The 20,299-nt window shown below is 40.8% G+C and overlaps 1 protein-coding gene across 4 annotated transcripts in view; it reads right to left on the bottom strand.

The window, feature by feature from the left end:
- CRTAC1 (cartilage acidic protein 1) overlaps nt 1–20,299 on the bottom strand; it is a 661,264-nt gene that overhangs the window by 133,871 nt on the left and 507,094 nt on the right. For all 4 annotated transcript variants that reach the window (XM_056531343.1, XM_056531341.1, XM_056531342.1 and 1 more), the window contains exon 7: nt 18,034–18,179. In XM_056531343.1, coding sequence (XP_056387318.1) covers nt 18,034–18,179 — 146 coding nt within the window. The remainder of the gene's footprint in view (nt 1–18,033; nt 18,180–20,299) is intronic.

The raw sequence follows: 20,299 nt of genomic DNA on the forward strand, positions 1-20,299 counted from the left end.
TTTCCATACATAACCGTATAGTCATGCTGGCTTGGCTTCCTATAGGTCCGAGTCTTTTTTTTTTATTGGCATAGATGGGGGCTACCAGTGTGCCGGTACGTAGATGTTTGAACTTTTGGTTCAATTCTAATATTTCTGTGCACCATTTCTGTGATGTTTTTCTTTGCTCTGGTATCTATTTTACATTTAAATGCCCAGCTTTTTACATGATGGTTTGGCCGTATTACTTGGTCATGTGATCACCAACCTGACCCAACAAAAGTTACTTGGCTTAATGTGAGTGACAGAATGTCAGACCTGGGTTATGACTACCAGTGGACTACAGGATGACATCATCACCTATTAGATCACTAAGAAGATAATCTGGAGCCAGATACTAGTCCCCATGAATTTCTCATGTACAAGCCGAAATAGCATCGCCTCTCCCCCCATACAAAACTAAGTTAAAGGGGTGTTCAAGGATTATTTTTTATTTCACTATACTACAGTCACCTGTGAGAAAAGTGACCTTACCCTTACAAACAAGGGATCATGGGACTTGTAGTTGGAGGGAGGGTACTTCAACAGGAAATAGTAATTTTACAAAAAGAAATCAGCAGCATTATGGTGGACTCAGAACACAGCCATATGGCTCCAAGACAAACACGGATTCTTCCTAACCATTACCGTCTGGCAGGTAAGTACTAAAATTATCTTATGGTTAATAACCCCTTTAATCAAAATGTACTACATATATATATATAACCTGTATTAACAAAAAAAAAAAAAAAAAACATTATAAGTTTACACATAAATGTCAAAAATCTTGCATAAAAATATTAGACTTGCTCTTAAAATATAATTTATTACCCGTCTTTAAAATGTACTTCCCCATACTGTTTATTTTGTTATATGTGAGGAGCAATATCTAGGCAGAGGAGAAAAAAACATGTAGGCTAGACAATTTATTTAGTGCACATACATCCATTCCACGAGGGCAATGTCTTTCCTATCTTGGAATTAGGCCTGGAAGGTTTCAATCTGCCCTCCTGCTCTTCACTATCTGTAAAATCAAAGTAACCAAGATTTGTTGTGGCCAAAAAGGTCAACGTAATAATTACACCTTCAGCTATCTGACAGAGTCCTGCAGTAAATTCTAGTTACAGTACGTGCTTCTCCGGAGAAGGGTTAGGCCAGATCTTATTACTACTGGAGCTGAAGCCGCTTTACACATTAAGGGTTCATATACATTCGCATATTAGGGTTCTATACAAGGTCCGAGCTGTACAGAGTCATGACACAGCACATATAGAAAAAGAGATAAGCTAACCAACAGCACGTAATACATTTTTTGGAATTTGATCCTGGCATTGGGTTAAAATGTATCATTTTTAGGGAGAAATAAATATTAAAGGAGAATTTTTATTTCTCAATAACATTCTTGTAGTTTGATCCCGGTGTTGGGTTAAAATGTAGCATTTTTAGGGAGAAATTAATATTATGGGAGAAATTTAAGGAATAAATAAACTGCTATATGCTGTTAGGACAAGGACATACAATAACTTCCATATATCTGTCTGTGCTTCCATAATGTAGAAAATGCTTTCAAGAGTCAAAGAGGCAATATCAAGTCCCTGAAGTACTGAGAGCTAGAACGCTTCCTTGTTCCCCCTCCCATCTATATGCCTGCTTGATTGACAGTCAGCTGGAAGCCGAGCCCGGTTTCCAAATCTCACACCTGCACATTTGTATGCACAGTCCATTAACTGAGATTGTAAAACAGGGCTCGGCTTCCATAGATAGAAATGCACTGCACAGTGCATAAAAACTTTGACCAGAAAAGAGCGCTTCTTCACTGGATGGGCTCATAAATGTAGTATAGGAATTCCCACTTATTTATCAACGCTTTTTAAATTCGGACAGAATTATTTATCAGGCAGGAAAGGCTTACACGTCGGCAAACACAGACAACATATATTTGAGGACATAATATGAGGATGGATTATGAGGTCCGGATAAGAGGATGGAATATGAGAACAACATATGAGGTTGGATATGAGGATGGTAAATGAGATATGAGGATAGGATATGAAGTTGGTATACGTGGTTGGGATAGGTGGACAGGATGCGGATGAGGATGTACTATGATGATGGGATTTGAGGGCATAATATGAGAACTGAATATGGGACTGGGATATGGGGATGGGATATTAGGTTAGTATATGATGATGGGAGATGAGGATGGCAGAGGAGGGGATAGTAGGTAAGGTCACTGATGCTTTTCCTTTACCACAAGGTTAAGGTAGGAAGACCAGGCTAAGCCAAATAACCAGCTAGTAAAAAAATCAATGGTTCTATAAAAATAATATATAGATAGATAGATATGTAAAAAAAAAAGACACTGAAAAGGATGGTAAATCACACACATTCTATAAATATTTCCTGTTTCCTCCTATCATTTACACTAAACATAGATATACATTTCTTGACCTTAAAACCCATGATATATTTTTAGGTGTAAACGAAAGAATAAATACACTGAAATCATAGTAGAAGAAATTAAAATTGGCCTCATTTGCAGGTTTGCAGATGCAAAATAAATTTACCATGGTGAGATGCTGAGAAAATGTGTAAATATGTACTGAAATGTAATTCTGATTTTACAGCTCGTGCATATGGTGCCAACCACAAAAGGCTGTCATTTACAAGAATCAGTAATCATTCGCAATTCTTCAAGTGTTTCTCTGGAGTATAGTAGTTTATATTCCTGCTCAAAAATGTGTTAAAACATCTTCACAGATCATTTCATAAAAGCTCTACTCTAGTGGCGGCAAAGATCACATTCCGTAATTGTGGAGGATTTAAGGAATATTGTATAAAAAACTAAACACACAATAGTCCTTTATTACATAGTAACATAGTTTGTGATATTGCCCTATGAAAAATTCCTTCCCAACCCCAATATGGCATCAGAATTAATCCCTGGATAAATGTTCTATATTGTTTTTAGAGTTTTTGCACAAACCTTTTTTTTAATGGAATAAATTATGGGATCCATGTCAGATTGGAGATAAAATCCAAGTTAATTTTTGAATTTTTTGCGAAACTGCCGGCATTGCCTCTGAGGGCTTCCACTATACGTCTGAAGTAAGATCCCGCTACCCGTGATCCGGACACCAGAACGCCTTGACTCCAGCCTGGCTGTGAGTGCATGCACTTTTTGTTTGTTTGCTTATTTTTTCTTCTCATTAATTTTTTTTATACTAATATATAAAACAATCGGGATACAGGAAAGAAAAAAAAAGGGGGGGTGAAGGATTAACAATCAAAGTATCAAGCATCAAATTTATTAATATATCAAAGAAAGAACATATAATAATAAAATAAAAAAAGGGAGCGTGATAATACTAAGCTGTATGATAGAAGAGGTCAGGGCACAAACATACAAAAATAACAGACAGGAAGTGAATCCTTGGCATTCAGATCAGCGGAAGGGGGCCCTTACCTGCCTCCTAGTCATCCAATCGGTGCTCTGATGTCCAGGAGGCCTCAGCAGCCTAGAGCAATTGAGCACAGATAACACAGATCAATGCTATGCTATGGCATAACACTGAACAGTTTATGCAATACAAGGATTGCATGTCAAAGTCCCCTATGGGGACTAAAAGTAGTTTAAGGCTAGGATTACACTGAGGTATTGTCTTTCGTTTTTTTAGGCTTAAAAATGCCAGAAAAACTGCCAGGAAACTGTCATTGATTTTTCCTGCATTTTGTAATTTTTTCTGGCGTTTTTGCCTTTGAGTGGAAATTGCATTTTTTGGCCCCTTTGGAGTTTTTTTTTTTCAAAATTTGTTGGGTACCTAACAAAAAAAAAAAAGGATGCAGTAGTGATAGAAAAAATGTATTTAACAAAATTAATATTTTTTATAACAATATTTAAATTATTTTTTCAACGGGGGATCAACTTATATGGGCGGGCAGGGCACTAAAATGTAGCCAACAATAATTAAAGTGTAGGGTGTGTGTGTTTTTCCACTTTTTTTTTTTTTACATTTTCAGGTAGTACTACTACTCCCAGCATGGAACATACTGTTCCATGATGGGAGTAGTAGTTCCTGCACTAATAGACAGATCACCCCAGGTGTCACTCCTGACAACCGATGCGATCGTCCATAATATAGCAGAAATGTGGAGCGGCTTTCTCCTGCACTCACATCTCTGCACTATACTCCAGCTGGCCAGTGATGTGAATAGAAAATTAATATTTTCCTCCCATAGTGGTGATTGGCCGGATGGTGGCAGCCAATCACCGCTCTCAGCGGGAAATATGAATCAGTGATGTGAATTTCTATTACACATTACAGTACAGTACACACAGTACAGAGCAGGAAAAAGCCACTCCGCATCTCAGGGATGAAGGAGTGACACCCACTGTGATCTGCCCTTAACTGCAGATGCTACTGTTCCCAACATGGAACACACTCTGCTCCATGCTGGGAGCTGCAGTGCCTGCATTAATGGACAGATGACAGCGAGTGTTACTTCTGACACCTGTTGCAATCTGTCTATTAATGCAGGTACTACAGCTCCCAGCATGGAGTAGAGTGTGCTCCATGTTGGGAGAAGTAGTACATGCAGTTAAGGAAAGATCACAGTGGGTGTCACTCCTGACACCCGCTGCGATCGTCCTGTATAATGTATAGATGTGAGTGGCCGACCACTCTTCTATGGTCCCCTGCACTGCCATACACACCTGTTCATATTTCCCGCAGAGAGTTGTGATTGGCTGTAACCATCTGGCCAATCACAGCTCTCTGCGGGAAATATGAATAGGTGTATATATACGTCAGTGCAGGGGACTATAGAAGAGCGGCCGCCCGCCCGCATTTATACATTATACAGGAGGATCACAACGGGTGTCAGAAGTGACACCCAGGGCGATCTGTCAATTAGTACAGGTACTACTACTCCCATCATGGAACAGTATGTTCCATGCTGGGAGTAGTAGTACTACCTAAAAATGTAAAAAATAAAGAAATAAAAGTTAAAAAAGTTAAAAACACACACTGGCCCTGATTTACTAAGAGTGGAGTGTAGGTTTCTTTGTGGGTTTTAATTCCCTACAATTTATTTTCCACATTTACTAAGCTTTCCCTACATCTTGCACTTTTCCCTACATTTTGCATTTTTAAAAAAAAAATTTTTTATACACATGCTCTGATCTGTAGGTTCCTCAGCTCAAATCCACCACATTTTCTGTGGAAAACTCAGTAAATATGTAGGGTTTTTGTGAAAATATTGGGAACATGCCACTTTTCTGTGACCACGCCCCCTTTTCGGACAGACACGCCCCCTTTTCAGGTTTTCTCTGTAAAATGGAGAGTTGGTCTGGTTTTTCCATTTCTGGTGCAGATAGAATTTATGGCGCAATGCGCCTGATTCTGGCGCACAACCCGACAAAACATGTTGGGTTTACAATAGTAAATCTGGGCCACTTTATTCAACACATTAATAAAATACATTACACTTCCGATTCTGGCGCAAGCACATGAGGGGCACAGGGCAGGAGCTTCCGCACCCTGGACCTCTTAACGTACCGACAGCCAAGAGGGGTCCTTTCCCACTCACCAGTCCCTCAAGGGTTCTGGAGCCCTCGGGGACCGTGGGGAGCATGCAGCTTCGGGGCTCCGGCGGCTGCACGCAGCCTCACAGCAGGGTATGCAGTGAACCTCCCGCCTGCCACCAGCGCTTGTGAAGGTACGCAGCGGGATCAGACACCAGGGGCTGCGACAGGTTACTCTTCATTAGGCAGCCCCAGGAGAAATAAGGGGCTGCTCTGTTTGCTAGAATACGCTCCTGCCACACTACATAAAAGAATGGTCTGTGCAGCACAGCCACGTGACACCCCTGCAGCCACCTCCATCATTGCACCAGGTCAGCACTGTACGGGCTTACCTCTTGGGGATGCAGGGCATATGCATATGCCCTGCATCCCCGATCCTTAAGGACTCAGGGTGTACCTGTGTGCCCTGGTCCAGTATAACGGGTTGAAACCATTCTCACCAGTGGAGAACAGGTTAAACCTGGTGGGTGCTGGTTGCTATGGGCAGCAGGAACCCACGTTTAATGCAGAGCATGGCCTATCGGGCTGATGCCAGGCATTAATCCTTTAGAAGCCACAATCAAAGTTGATTGCGGTGTCTATAGCTAAAGTAAAAGAATCCCCGCAGCTCAACGGAGCCGATTGGGACTATCACGACAAAAGCTTATCGGACGATGGGAGGGTCCTCACCTGCCTCTCTGTCGTCCGACCGGCGATCTATTGCTCCATGCCTGCACAGAAGGCTAGAGCAGCAGATCGCAGGTTACACTGTTCAATGCTGTGCAATGGCATAACATTGAGCAGTGTATGCAATCAGAATTGTAAAAAAAACATGTAATAATAGTTCATTAACCCCTTCCCTATTAAAAGTTTAAATAACCCCCTTTTACCTTTTTTTAAACTATTTAAATAATTTTAATAAAATAATGTAAAATAGAATAAAAATAATCATATGTGGTACCGATACGTGCATAAATGTCCGAACTATTAAAATATAATAGCTAAACTGAACGGTCGATGGAGTACATGTAAAAAAATACCAAAGTCCAAAATTGTGCATTTTTGGTCACTTCATATACTATAAAAATATTAATAAAAAGCAATCAAAAAGTCCGATCAAAACAAAAATGGTACCTATAAAAACTACAGATGACGGCACAAAAAAATAGCCCTCATACTGCCCCATACACTGAAAAATAAAAAAGTTATAGGGGTCAGAATATGCCAATTTTAAACAGACTAATTTTGGTGCATGTAGTTTATAATTTTTTTAAGTATTAAAATAAAATAAAACCTATATAAATTGGGTATTCTTGTAACCGGATGGACCTGCAGAATAAAGATAAGGTGTCATTTTTACCGAAAAGTGCACTGCGTAGAAATGGGAGCCCCCAGAATCTACAAAATGGTGTTTCTTTTTTCGTTTCACCCCACAAATAATTTTTTGGGGTTTTGCCACAGGTGATATTATAAAATAAGTGATATCATTACATAGTACAATTGGTGACACAAAAAACAAGCCCTTATATGGGTCTGTAGGTGCAAAATTGAAAGTGTTATGATTTTTAGAAGGGAAAGAGAAAATTTCTTTAGGTGAAAATAGGCCCTAAGGGGTTAAAGTTGCAAACGGTGCCCCCTTTACAGACCCAGTGCCAACCACTCATGGACCGCTATCTCAACAAAGGGTCCCCATGTGTGGGTCCCCCAGCTGTGGCACCCCCCACTGTACCTGCACTCCAAACAGCCCCAGCTGCTAACTCAGTGCTCTCTAAGGGTGCTCAGCCCCATCCTGATAATATGGAGGTCGTCAGCAGCTAACCATTGTTGTACCCCTGAGGAGGGCGCTCAGACATCATCTGCACCCCCTCAGATCCCATTCCTTGGTTGGGGCCTCGGAGGTCACGTTAACACAATTGCAAATGGACTTGGGGGCTTAAGCTGGTAATCTGGATGAGGCAGAGCAGCGCATCGTAGCACTGGAGGATGAAAATAGTGGTTTTGATACCAGACTTCGCCAAACTGAAACAGACATCTGTTATGTCAGTGAAAAGCTGGAGGAATTGAAAAACAGATCCCACCGCAACAATTTAAAAATAGTGGGGATTAGTGAATCTCTCCCTTCTTCAGACCTGCAAGGCTTTTGTGAAAGTGATTTTCCCAAGCCTCTTGGCCTCAGGGGAGGACTGACCGGCAGGTCCGAGGGCCCGGACGGATTAATTGCCCACCTCCGCCGCTGCTACTGAGGATCTGGGACACTCGTCCCAGATGCCCAGCAGACAGCGCTGCCTTCTCCTGTATGTGCGATACACTTACATGCAGGAGAAGGCGTCCCCTCTGTCTGAGCTGCATCAGAGTTCTAGCTGCCCACATGTCCAAAAAAAGTAGAGTCCTTACCCAATTTATGGCCGTCCTCATTCTATTCTAGAGATTTTTCTGTTTTTGTTCTTGCCCTCTTCCAGGTTGTCTTTGTTTGTTTCTGTGTTTTTGCCTCCCTTTTCTCCCAATGATGTTCTTCCGACGTCAGATGCTTTTCTGTTTTACCTTCCTGGTATCTCTGGTTCCACCCGATGTCTCCTCCTCGCATTCACCCACCTTTGGTCCTCCTGTCTGCCTCACCTACATGTCTATTGTTTTCTCAGTAAAGGGTTTAGTCCCCCGCTAATCTCCCTTGCAAACATGTATCACGGGATCTGGGAGTGCTCACACTCAGCGATATACTGGCGTCTTATACAATCATACATATGGGATCATTGGAAGGTGCAGGTCCCTTTTACACCGCAATCACGCCTATTTCACCAATGGTTCCCACCGTAGGGAGGAGGGGAAGGGGAGGAGAGGTTTCCTAGTTTTGTCCACATAATCCTTTTAGTTGCCATTGGTTGTCTATTTGCTAAATGGTTAGATGCTACCACTCCGGATTTGCCTATGCTGATTACCTAATTAAAATTGTTTCTAGAAGTAGATCACTTGGATGCCGAGAGGTATTCAGAGACTGGCACTAAGCGTTTTTTCCAAAAATGGAAATCCTTTATTGTTACTCACTCTCAGGGGATCGTTAAAATTGAGCGCCCATTTAGATACACCATTTGGTACAATGTGGAATCTCTGAGAGGTTCTCTAGGGGCACTAAGACTACCGGATACGTAATACTAAATACAGGCTGATCATTTATTTTGAGCACTGTGGCTCTTGGTTTGGATCTTCTGGGAGTCAAGGGAGCACCCGCAGGTATTGAGTGAGGTTCTTGCAGTGAGGAGTTCTGCTTCTTCACATGGTATGGGGTAAAGGGAGGTGGGTGATAAATCTGTCTCCTCATCGATAATACCTATCTTATTTTTTACTTGAAGATGTCAGCGTGGTGACCGATGTCATTTTATTTTAGGATGCCTTAGTGCTTTTTCATGGACGTTGCGAGGCTATGTTCTTTTCTACTTTCCGTTTGGGGTGAGGGGAGGTGGGATTTATTATAGGGAAAATGGTACCTGTCATGGGTGAAGAAGCTTTATGCGCTCTTTACATTCTCTGTGATGCTGTGTTCTCTACCTTTTCTTTTATACATCTTGTTCCACTGTAGAATTTTATTTTATATTTACTGTTTATTGAAAATTATTTAATAAAAATATATATTAAACAAAGATATATATACATTACTAATAAAAAGTTTAACAAAATTTATTAAAACAAATATAGTATATTTACATTTAAATGTCCTCTTTCTAAATTTTTATTATTGTCGGTTACATTTTTAGTTCCCTGCTCATCAACACAAATAAAAAAAATTGTTATAAAAAAGATACATTTCGTTAAATACAATTTTTCCTATCACTACTGTATCTTTTTTTAATGGTACCCTATAAAATGTTATTAAAAAAGGTATCTCCATCACTTTTTTGGACTGCTAAAGTCCAATAAAAGAATAAAAACTGCCTGCAAAAACGCCAAAGTTTAAACCAACATGGCGTTTTTCTTGGCGTCTTTTTTCACTCCCATAGACTTCTATGGGAGCAAAATGCCAAGATTTTCCCTCCAAAAAATGCCAAGAGATCGTTTTTGAGAAAATGCCAAGGACCCAAAAATAGCTGAAAAAACGCCAAAAGGATAAAAAAACGCGAAAATTAAAAACGCCAAGGGGATCTGGCATTTTGCAGTTCACTATTGGCTTGCAGCTAACATTTTCTTTCCATAAAAAAATGTAAACAAAAATAAACATATCTAGTATCGCCACGTGCATAAATGTCCAAACTATAAAAATCTATTGTTAATAAAATAAAACGGTCAATGGCATAAACGTAAAAAAATACCAAGTACCAAATTGCATATTTTTGGTCACTTTGTACTGTATACCCTAATAGAAATGGATAAAAAGTGATCAAAAAGTCCCATCAAAACAACAATGGTACCAATAAAAAAAAATGAGCCCTCATACATCCCTCTATATGGAAAAATAAAAAAGTTTTAGGGGTCAGGAGGACACAATTTTAAACATACTAATTTTCGTACAAAAAGTAATAATATTTTAACAGAAGTAACACAAAATAAGAAAGTTGGTTATCATTTAAATTGCATGGACGTACATAATATAGATAAGGTGTCACTTCTACCAAAAACTGCACTGCGTAGAAACGGAAGCCGCTAAAAATTACAAAATGGATTTTTTTTTTCCAATTTTGTCCCACAATTTTTTTGGGGGTTTTGCTGTAGATATTTTGGTGAAATGACTGATGTCATTACAAACTAAAATTGGTAGCGCAAAAAGCAAGCCTCATATGGGTCTGTTGGTGTAATATTGAAAGCGTTGTGATTTTTAGAAGGTAAAGAGTTAAAAAACGAAAGTTAAAAAATGAAAAAACCCTGAGTCATTTAACTTTTAAGAACTTTTCCCGATGTTTTTTCCCCCAAAATTTTTCATGTTAATATCTATATTTTTAAATACTCTTGCAATATACATTTTGCTCACTAGACCTAATGGCAATCTGACATTTGATATGCAAGATGACTCCAATGACTCCTTAAGACAGGATAAGACCAATTACAATAAGTGAGGGCTAAACATCAGCAGAGCTGATACATTATTGTATATAATACAATAGAAAATGAAATCCAATCTACCATCATAAAATTGAATCATATGAGAAAGAATATATGTTTCAGTATGTGGATCCAGCCAGTATAAAAAATCTAAGCGATACATTCCCCTTAAGGCTAAGATAGAGCAGGACAATAACACTATCTACTAAACACACAGATAAGGCTCTGTATGCAGCTCCCCTGTCATTTCATGGCTTCTGGGGCTAGACTTATCCCTTCTGGGAGACAGTAATAATCTATGACATTTCTTTGTGAACTTTCTCCCCTTGCAGTTGCTATGATGCACAGAAAAATAACAGAAACATTTTAGAAAAATAACAAAAATTTTATTTCTCTTCCACAGACCTACATCTTATTGCATTAAATAAAATACATGAGAAATTCCCTTTATTGCATAAAAGTATGAACATGAGAGTTGGATGTGGAGCACAGTTTTTGAGCATTCAAATGCAATCCAAATTTTTTTTAACCAGATTTGGCTTTCACCTGTCCCTTCTTTCTTGGAAGATCCTTCTTAACCGACATCCCTCAACTGGGCGACGGTCCCTATCCAGACTAAGTGCACAGAACTAAACAAAGGCATAGTAAAACAGACTGGGTCAGAACCAAAAGTGCCCATCAATGCCGGAATCAGAGGGAAAACCAGAAACAAAAGTCAGAATTCAAACAGTACCAGAAATAAGTTGGTTCAGAACAGAAAGACTTGTCAAGGTCCAAATCAGAATCCTGAAGTCATAGTATGGGAGATCAAACAGTTCAGCAATAGCTCAGTAACACAAGTGATGGGTGAGAACAGCCGCCTGTTTAAATCTGGCACTCAGACAGTGTGGAATGCTGGTGCTGAGCCTAATTGGCCCGAGGTTCATATTGACTGATGGGTTAGCCAGCGGGGCTGGCAGGCATAGCAACAGGATGATGTCTGTAGAGCTGTGAGGACCGGAGACACAGCTGGAATGAGGACAGGTAAGTTCCTGACATAATGCTACACTGATGACACTCAGTTCTATAACTTGTCTTGTGACATCACCAATGCACTTCTACAGAACATCAACAAAGTGATTGTTTGTATAATGTCTGTAACATCATGTCATCTATATGGATGAAACTGAACCGTTATGAAACAATGAACCATCTATTTACCTTTTAAATATGACATTTTTATCTACTATAACTTCAAGGTAGCCTTCTGTCTTGGGGTCATGCTAGACTCCCATCTGCCTTTCCCTCCCTATATTCAGTCACTTGCTAAAGTGGAGAATCAAACATATGTATTATTAATTGTATTTCTGTATCATATCTAAACAAGCAAACATTCATGTCACCTGCACTTCAAATTCATCTCCAAAATGTTTCCTTTCCTTGTATGGAAACAACTATTACTTACTATTGCTCTAAATAATTTGTGTCTTTTTTACTTTAACTCTTCATAATCGATCTTCAATTCTCAAAACTCCTTCAGACCACCAGGATGGCAGCAGCCAGGATTACCTTTCTGTCCAGCGCTACACTGATGCCTCAATCTGTGCCAGTCACTACACTGGTTGCCCATTGAGCTCAGAATACAATACAAACCCCTCAGTCTCACCCACAAAGCTCTCCACAGTGTTGCACCTCCCTACATCTGCCCTCTGATTTTTGTCTACCATTATACCCGGGATCTGCATTCTGCCAATGGCCTAAAGTTAATATCTTCCATAATCCCAATCTCTTACTTCCATCCATAAGACTTTGCTTGAGTTGCACCAATTCTACAGAATGTGATACCTAGAAAAATTGGACAAATTCCCAATCTTCATACTTTTTGGCACACCATATACACTCGACATCTTAAAAGGGGTACTCTGCCCCGAGACATCTTATCCCCTATCCAAAGGATAGGGGATAAGACGTCTGATCGCCAGGGGGACCCCGGGATCTTGGCTGCGGCACTTCGCTGTCATTACTGCACAGAGCAAACTTGCTCTGCGAGTAATGACGGGCGATACAGGGGCCGGAGCATCGTGATGTCACAGCTCCGCCCCTCGTGATGTCATGACCCACCCCTTAGTTCAAGTCTATGGGAGGGGGCATGACAGCCGCCACACCCCCTCCCATAGACATGTATTGAGGGGGGCAGATCATGACATCACAAGGGCGGAGCCATGATGTCATGATGCCCCGGCCCCTGTATTGCCCGTCATTAAACACAGAGCGAGTTTGCAATTTACAGCAGGGTGCCGCAGCCGAGATCCCGGGGGTCCCCCACGGCAGGACCCCTGCAATCAGACACCTTATCCCCTATCCTTTGGATAGGGGAGAAGATGTCTAGGGCGGAGTACCCCTTGAAGACAGATCTATCACATTTCCTAATTGGTCTCTCTTAGTCTTACCATCCACCCTTCATTTAGCAGTGCCCCCTACACTCTTTAAAGTGTCAAAATCCGCCCAACATCTTCAGTGCAGCCTACTCTCTACCAGGCCAGTGGCAGCTGCATCATGTGCCGTTCTGTGTGACAGCTCCTCTCATGCTATATGCTTCAGGAGCATAGGGTCAATCAGGTTTTTGGCTTGGTGTGCACACCTCTCTGGAAAGAGATATAAACCCTGCACTGATCCGTATGTTTGTGGGTGATTGTAGTGTGAGGTGCAGAACTGCGCCCAGTGCATTTTTACATTGGCCACTCCCCTCAGCTGTCCAGAGATTTCCGAACATACGGTGAGGGGAGGGGGAAGGTGAAGCTGCGCAGGATGCATTTCTGCACCTCCCTCACCGCGTACACAGTTTTCTCCTTGCCCCTCCCTCAGGAGGAGGACGTAGATTCTCACAGCCCCGCTTCTGGATGGAGATTTTGACAGCTGTGAAAATCTACATCCAGGGGGCTGTGGGAGCAGGGCTGTGAGAATTCTTCTCCTGCCAAAGGAGGTGCATGAAAATTTACATCCAGGAGTGGGCCTGGGAGAATCCCTATCCTGCCTGGACGTAGATTTGAACAATGGCTCAGTGACACAACCACAAGTAGAGATTTTTACAGCCCTGCTCCTGAGTGTAGATTTTCACAGCTGTCAAAATCTCCATCCAGGATCGGGGCTGTGGGAATCTGCGTCCTCCTCCTGAGGCGAGGAGAGAACTGTGTACAGGGCTGAGGGAGGTGCAGAACTGAGTCCTGCCCACCTCTGCCTTCCCTGTCGCTGTATGTTCGGAAATCTCTGGACAGCTGAGGGGAGAAACCAACGTAAAAATGCATGGGGCGCAGTTTTGCACCTCACAGGGGTTCTAATGCCCCTTCATAAGCAATTTCTTTTTTTGTTGATTTTACCTCTGCTTTGCCTGACTATCCTTTTTGCCTGCACTTTCAAATGCAATTTGACGACTCTCTTGGTTTTGACCTTGGCTTGCCTCATCTGCTTTTTTTTATTTGTCTGTTGACGGTCTTCCTGTTTTTTGACTCTCTGATTTAAATACTCTTTAACCCTTGGTTTGCTAATTTGGATCCTGATGTGCCTGACCGTGTTTGATTTTACTTTCCTCATTATTCTGCTGCCCAGCACTTATACAGTACAGGGACCGTGGCCAAGTTTAGATTTTGTCAATTAGGGCAGTTTGTTAAGTAGGCAGGGACAGGGGCTAGGAGTAAGCTCAGGAATGCATCTTTCCCTGTCCGACCTAATATATAGGCACTTCATATCTTGGCATACACAGATACTGGCTGGTGACCAGTCCCTCTACCTGTATGTGCCTTATTCTATATAAAATATGGAGGCTATAAAAAACTTGAGGAGGAGTATTTCTCATACTGAGCAGCAGTCAGATGATCAACCAGGGTCTCAGGAGAAGAGCTGCGATGTGTGTTAGGTAGTACGTAAATACAGCTCTACTTTCTACAGATATAGCTTCTGCCAAACACATCATGGCAGCATTTTAGTTTTGCAGTGCACTGCATGATGCAGACAAGTGTACGTGAGCGGCAATGTATACATTACACTACATTCGCAGGATCGGGCACTCTCCCACAAAGCTTGGCAAATGTAAAGAACAGTGTTGTACTGTAAGATGGGGAAATATTTATACAGACCATGCACTGTCTGAGAGCATGGGGTGGAGAATGGGCCCAATGGTCATTAAAAGGGCATTGGAAACAAATTCCAAACCTTTCTGTCATGGATGGCAAGGCCTTTTACCAAAATGAGACCCTTGTTTTGACTTTGACTGTTCTATGTTCTCCACTGGATACAATCTTTCAGGTTGTGTATATAGTAAAGCATATAAAAAGGAGATTATGTGATATTACTCTGAGTTGAGCTTGTAGTAGGGCGCTCTCTGTAGATAAATTATTTTGAGTTTGGGTTTCTTTTAAAGTGAGGGAGCATTTTCATTTGATAACACATTTAAATATTTCTTTTAATATATTGTATTAAAAATTTTTTTAACTTTGTAACTGTATCAGAGCTTTTATATGGAAATGATCCTATTTCCTATGCAAACACCTCACAAGTTGCTGAATACATGGTACAAAGCTGCATTATAAATCAGTAGGAAAAGGGAGGGGTGACCACCAGCCATAAATCTTGTAATATATCTCGGAGCATTAAATCCTCAGTGATCTCTGTTTACTAAAATATGCTGATAACTATAATTGGAATGTTTCAGTCGCGAAAAGGAACGCTTTTATTTCCGAGCTGAATTCAGAGCTGTGCAATAGGGCGAAGTTAACTGCAACAAAAGCAACTGATCAGTCAAACACTTATAAATTATTATTATTTCCATTGGCTGTGAAGCAGCTTCCTGACAGCGCATTGTGATAACTGGAACATAATTATTTCTGGTTTTCTACCCCATACACATTTCATAGCTGAAGAGCATTAAATCACAAACATGGACACTTCAGCCATAGATGGAAAACACAAAGCTGCATATAGAGATACGCATCCGCAATCCGAAACTAGGAGCTGTGAGACCAGGGAGGACAGGGGATCCATCTCCAGTTAAAGGGGTACTCCACTGCTAGACATCTTATCCCCTATTCAAAGGATGGGGATACGATGTCTGATCGTGGGGGTCCCACTGTTGGGGCCCCCGCAATCTCCCGCAGCACCCGGCGTTCTAAACAAACGCCAAGTTGCTGCGGCAGTGGTCGTGACGTTGCGGCCAAGACCCTCGCAACATCACACCATGCCCCCTCCATTCATGTCTATGGGAGGGGTGTGTCGGGAGACACGCCCCTCCCATTGACATGAATGGAGGGGGCGTGGTGTGACATCATTAGGGGGCGCGGTCGTGACATCACGATCATGGCCTCCAGCTCTGAGCGTTCTTATCAAATATATCTTAACAAATATTAGAGGAGGAACATACAAGATATAAGTAAGGTTATATGAACAAGCAGAAAGTCTTAAGTCAGGAATGGTGCCCCAATATTGTTTGCTATAAAGGTCCCCTTCTTCATCCAGGATCAACGTTATGTTTCTGCACAAATACCAACTCAAAGAGCTAATTTATATAAAATGAATACATAATTAACAATGGGGGAGATTTATCGAAGCCTAGATGAAAAGTTGCTGAGTTGCCCATAACAACCAATCAGATCGCTTCGTTCATTTCTGAAAAATGCTATGGGCAATCCACTGGACAGGTTTTAATAAATCTCCCCCAATGTCCTTAAAGGGGTATTCTGTTGTAAACATTGCATCAGATCTTCGAGCCGGCAGCAGTGGCATCCGGAACACGAAAGCTTGCAGCTTCCGCGTTTGTGATGTCATGCCACGCCCCCTCCATTTATGCCTATGGGAGGGGGCGTGATGGCAAGTACATTGACGTGAATGGAGGGTGTGGTGGCTGGCATCGCCAGTCATTGGGCACGGAGCAGAGTTCGCTCCGTGCACCCAATGACAGGGGTGCCGCAGTGGAGATCACGGAGGTTCCCAGCGGCGGGACCCCCACAATCTAACATCTTATCCCCTATCCTTTGGATAGGGGATAAGATGTTTACAGCAGAGTACCCCTTTAAGGTGGCACAGAGTTTTCTTTGTTCGGGCTAATTCAAGCAAGAATGAACCAAAAAGACCCGATTATTGTATCAGTCTCCATTCTGGAAATAGATGTCTCAACATAAGCTAAGACACATTTTTGATCAGTCAACGTGGGAGTTATAGTTTTCTAACAGGTAAAAAACCACAGATTGGAGACTCTCTAGTCTAAAACAACATCAATGTACCAATTCGGGAGCTGTAGCTTCATGACAGCTTAAAAATCACAAGTTTTAGACCAAAAAAACTAGAACATCATCAATGTGTCATGTGGCACTTGTAAAAGAGAACCAAAGGTTGTAGACCATTAATTGAAAAATTGCCAATGTGGAAGGTGTATTTTCACAACAGCTGGAGAACCACAGGGTGCAAACCATTAATCCAGAACATCAATAAAGTGTTATGGTCATTAAAAATATATATATATTGTCATCACAGAGACATGTTCAAAGTTTTGGTTGGTTGTGGTTTCAGTACTGAGACCCCACGATCATTAAACAAGTGGGGAGAAGAGTACGGTAGGAAGCTTCACTCCCTGGCTCTCAGTGATCTCCTTTTATGGGGCTGTCCAGTGATGCAGGACAGAAATGGCTGTGTGCCAGTGAATGAATTGCGCTACTGCTTGTTTCTCCCAACTCCTTCTAATGATCAGTGGGGGTCTCAGCATTAAGACCCCCCAAAAGTGTTTCTTGAATTACAGGTACACTTTAATTTGTCCAGCACAATATCACATCATTCCTCTGAAATTAATATATAACCAGTAACTTTAAGTTTTTTTTATTAATTCTGCTCTTATTTTTATTAATTATTATAATTTTTATTAATATTGTTTGATGATATCATCAAAAATATAGACTTCATGCTCAAGTAATTTGGCTTGAAATCACTTTTTTCTTACTTAAAGGGTTACTCCGCTCCCCCTTGTGACGTCACGGCCTGCCCCCTCAATGAAAGTGTATGGGAAGGGGGGTGCGACGGCCATCACGCCCCCTCCCATAGACTTGCATTAAGGGGGCGGGATGTGATGTCACAGGACGGGGCGTGACGTCATGAGGGGAATCCCGCACTCAACAATCCGGACGCTGGGTAGCAGAGTAACCCTTTAATGTGTTTTCCCACTACAATAAGTGATGGCATTTGTTTTGAATCTGCTGATTTTATCCTAAATAAATAAAGGCCCTTATGTTCCTTGCTCTGTAATGTTCCATAATGTTGGGATTTTCCCTTTATATGTTTTAAGAAGTGGCCAAAACAGAAAGAGAAGAAGAGTAGATCTCTTCTCAACCAATTACCTGTATGAACAAGACAAGACATTGTAAAAGATCTCCATCCACACACAACAGTTTTAAGAACATTCTTACCCTGAATCGAACTTTTCCATTTGTGCTCATCTGTAGAAAGAGGCGGTGAGGACCATTCCAGTTTCCATATACAATATCTACTTTTCCATCCCTATTGAAGTCACCCAGAGCTACACCACGTCCATGCTGGTAGGTGTCATCTACACCTGTAAAGAAAATACAATATTAAATACACCTGATTTGTTAAAAGGATTGTTAAGTCTAATATTGGGCTTGGTTACTGCAACTCAGCACCCATTCACTTAAAGGGGTACTCCGGTGGAAAACTTTTTTATTTTTTTAAATCAACTGGTGTCAGAAAGTTAAACAGTTTTGTAAAATACTTCTATTAAAAAAAAATCTTAATCTTTCCAGTACATATTAGCTGCTGAATACTACAGAGGAAATTATTTTCTTTTTGGAGCACAGAACTCTCTGTTGAATCACAAGCACAGTGCTCTCTGCTGATACCTCTGTCCATTTTAGGAACTGACCAGAGCAGCATATGTTTACTATGGGGATTTTCTCCTACTCTGGACAGTTCTTAAAATGGACAGAGATGTCAGCTGAGAGCACTGTGGTCGTGATGTCAGCAGAGAGCTCTGTGTTCCAAAAAGAAATGAATTTCCTTTGTAGTATTCAGCAGCTAATAAGTACTGGAAGGATTAAGGTTCTTTAATAGAAGTAATTTACAAATCTGTTTAACTTTCTGGCACCAGTTGATAAAAAAAAAAAAAAAAAAAGTTTTTGTGCGGATGTCCGCCATTAACCCCTCCGATGCCTTGATCAAGACAGATCACGGCATCTGCGGCATTGCGGTACTTTGATTGGATGATCGGATCGCCCGCAGCGCTGCCACGGTGATCTGATCATCCAGCATGACAGCCGGAGGCCCCCTCACCTGGCTCCGGCCATCTCCCGGGGTCTTCTGCTCTAGTCTGAGATCGAGCAGACCAGAGCAGAAGATGACCGATAATACTGAGCAGTGCTGTGTCCTATGCATAGCACTGCACAGTATTAGCAATCAAAGGATTGGTGTAGATAGTCCCCTATGGGGACATAAAAAGTGTAAAATAAAAAGTTTAAAAATTTAACAATTAAAAGTAAAAAAAAAGTGAAAAATCCCCTCCCCCAATAAAAATTAAAATTGTCCGTTTTTCGCATTTTACCCCCAAAGAGCGTAAATTTTTTTTTTAATAAACATATTTGGTATCGCCACGTGCGGAAATGCCCGTACTATCAAAATATAATGTTAATGATCCCGTACAGGGAATGGCGTAAATTAAAAAAGTCCAAAAATGCAGCTTTTTTGTCACATTTTATTCAAAAAAACATTTAATAAAAAATTATCTAAAAGTTTTATATATGCAAATGTGGTATCTAAAAAAAAGTACAGATGACGGTGCAAAAAATGAGCCCTCATACCGCCCTATATATGGAAAAATGAAAAAGTTATAGGTGGTCAAAATAGGGAGATTTTAGATTACTGATCTTTTTTAAGCGGTACAAAAACATAAAAGTATCTAGCCATGGGTATCATTTTAATCGTATTGACCCACAGAATAAAGAACACATGTCATTTTTACCGTAAAGTGTACAGTGTGAAAACAAAACCCTCCAAAATGTGCCAAATTTTGGTTTTCATTTAAATCTCCTCCCTAAAAAAAAATTTTTGGGGGGTTCGCCGTACATTTTATGGTAAAATGAGAGTTGCCATTTCAAAGTACAATTGGTCACGCAAAATACAAGCCCTTATATGGGTCTTTATATGGAAATATAAAATTGTTATGGATTTTAGAAGGCGAGGAGGAAAAAACGAAAACGCTAAAATAAAATTGGCCTGGTCCTTAAGGTGAAAATGGGCTTGGTCATTAAGGGGTTAAACTCCCAAAAAAAAAAAAGGTTGTACCTAAGCACCATGTGAGACATCCACATTAAATTAGAAATATGCAGGGGAGATGATAACTTTGGACATGCTAGTTCATCATGATATGGATCACTTTTCTTTATTTAAGATTATATGTTGTATCATAATCAAAAAACAAATGTTTCTCAGTGGGAAGAGCCCCACTCCAAAGTTATAAGGGCAACTCATTTAGTCCTCATCCTCTGAAATTCCCAGACATTATGAGTTGCTAGGGAACCTATATAAGAAATAACCCCATGAACATACTTGGGCAGGGAGTTAAAGGGGTATTCCAGGCAAAAACTTTTTTATATATATATCAACTGGCTCCAGGAAGTTAAACAGATTTGTAAATTACTTCTATAAAAAAATCTTAATCCT

This window comes from Hyla sarda, chromosome 7 (assembly GCF_029499605.1).
Source record: "Hyla sarda isolate aHylSar1 chromosome 7, aHylSar1.hap1, whole genome shotgun sequence".
Taxonomy (NCBI): Eukaryota; Metazoa; Chordata; class Amphibia; order Anura; family Hylidae; genus Hyla; species Hyla sarda.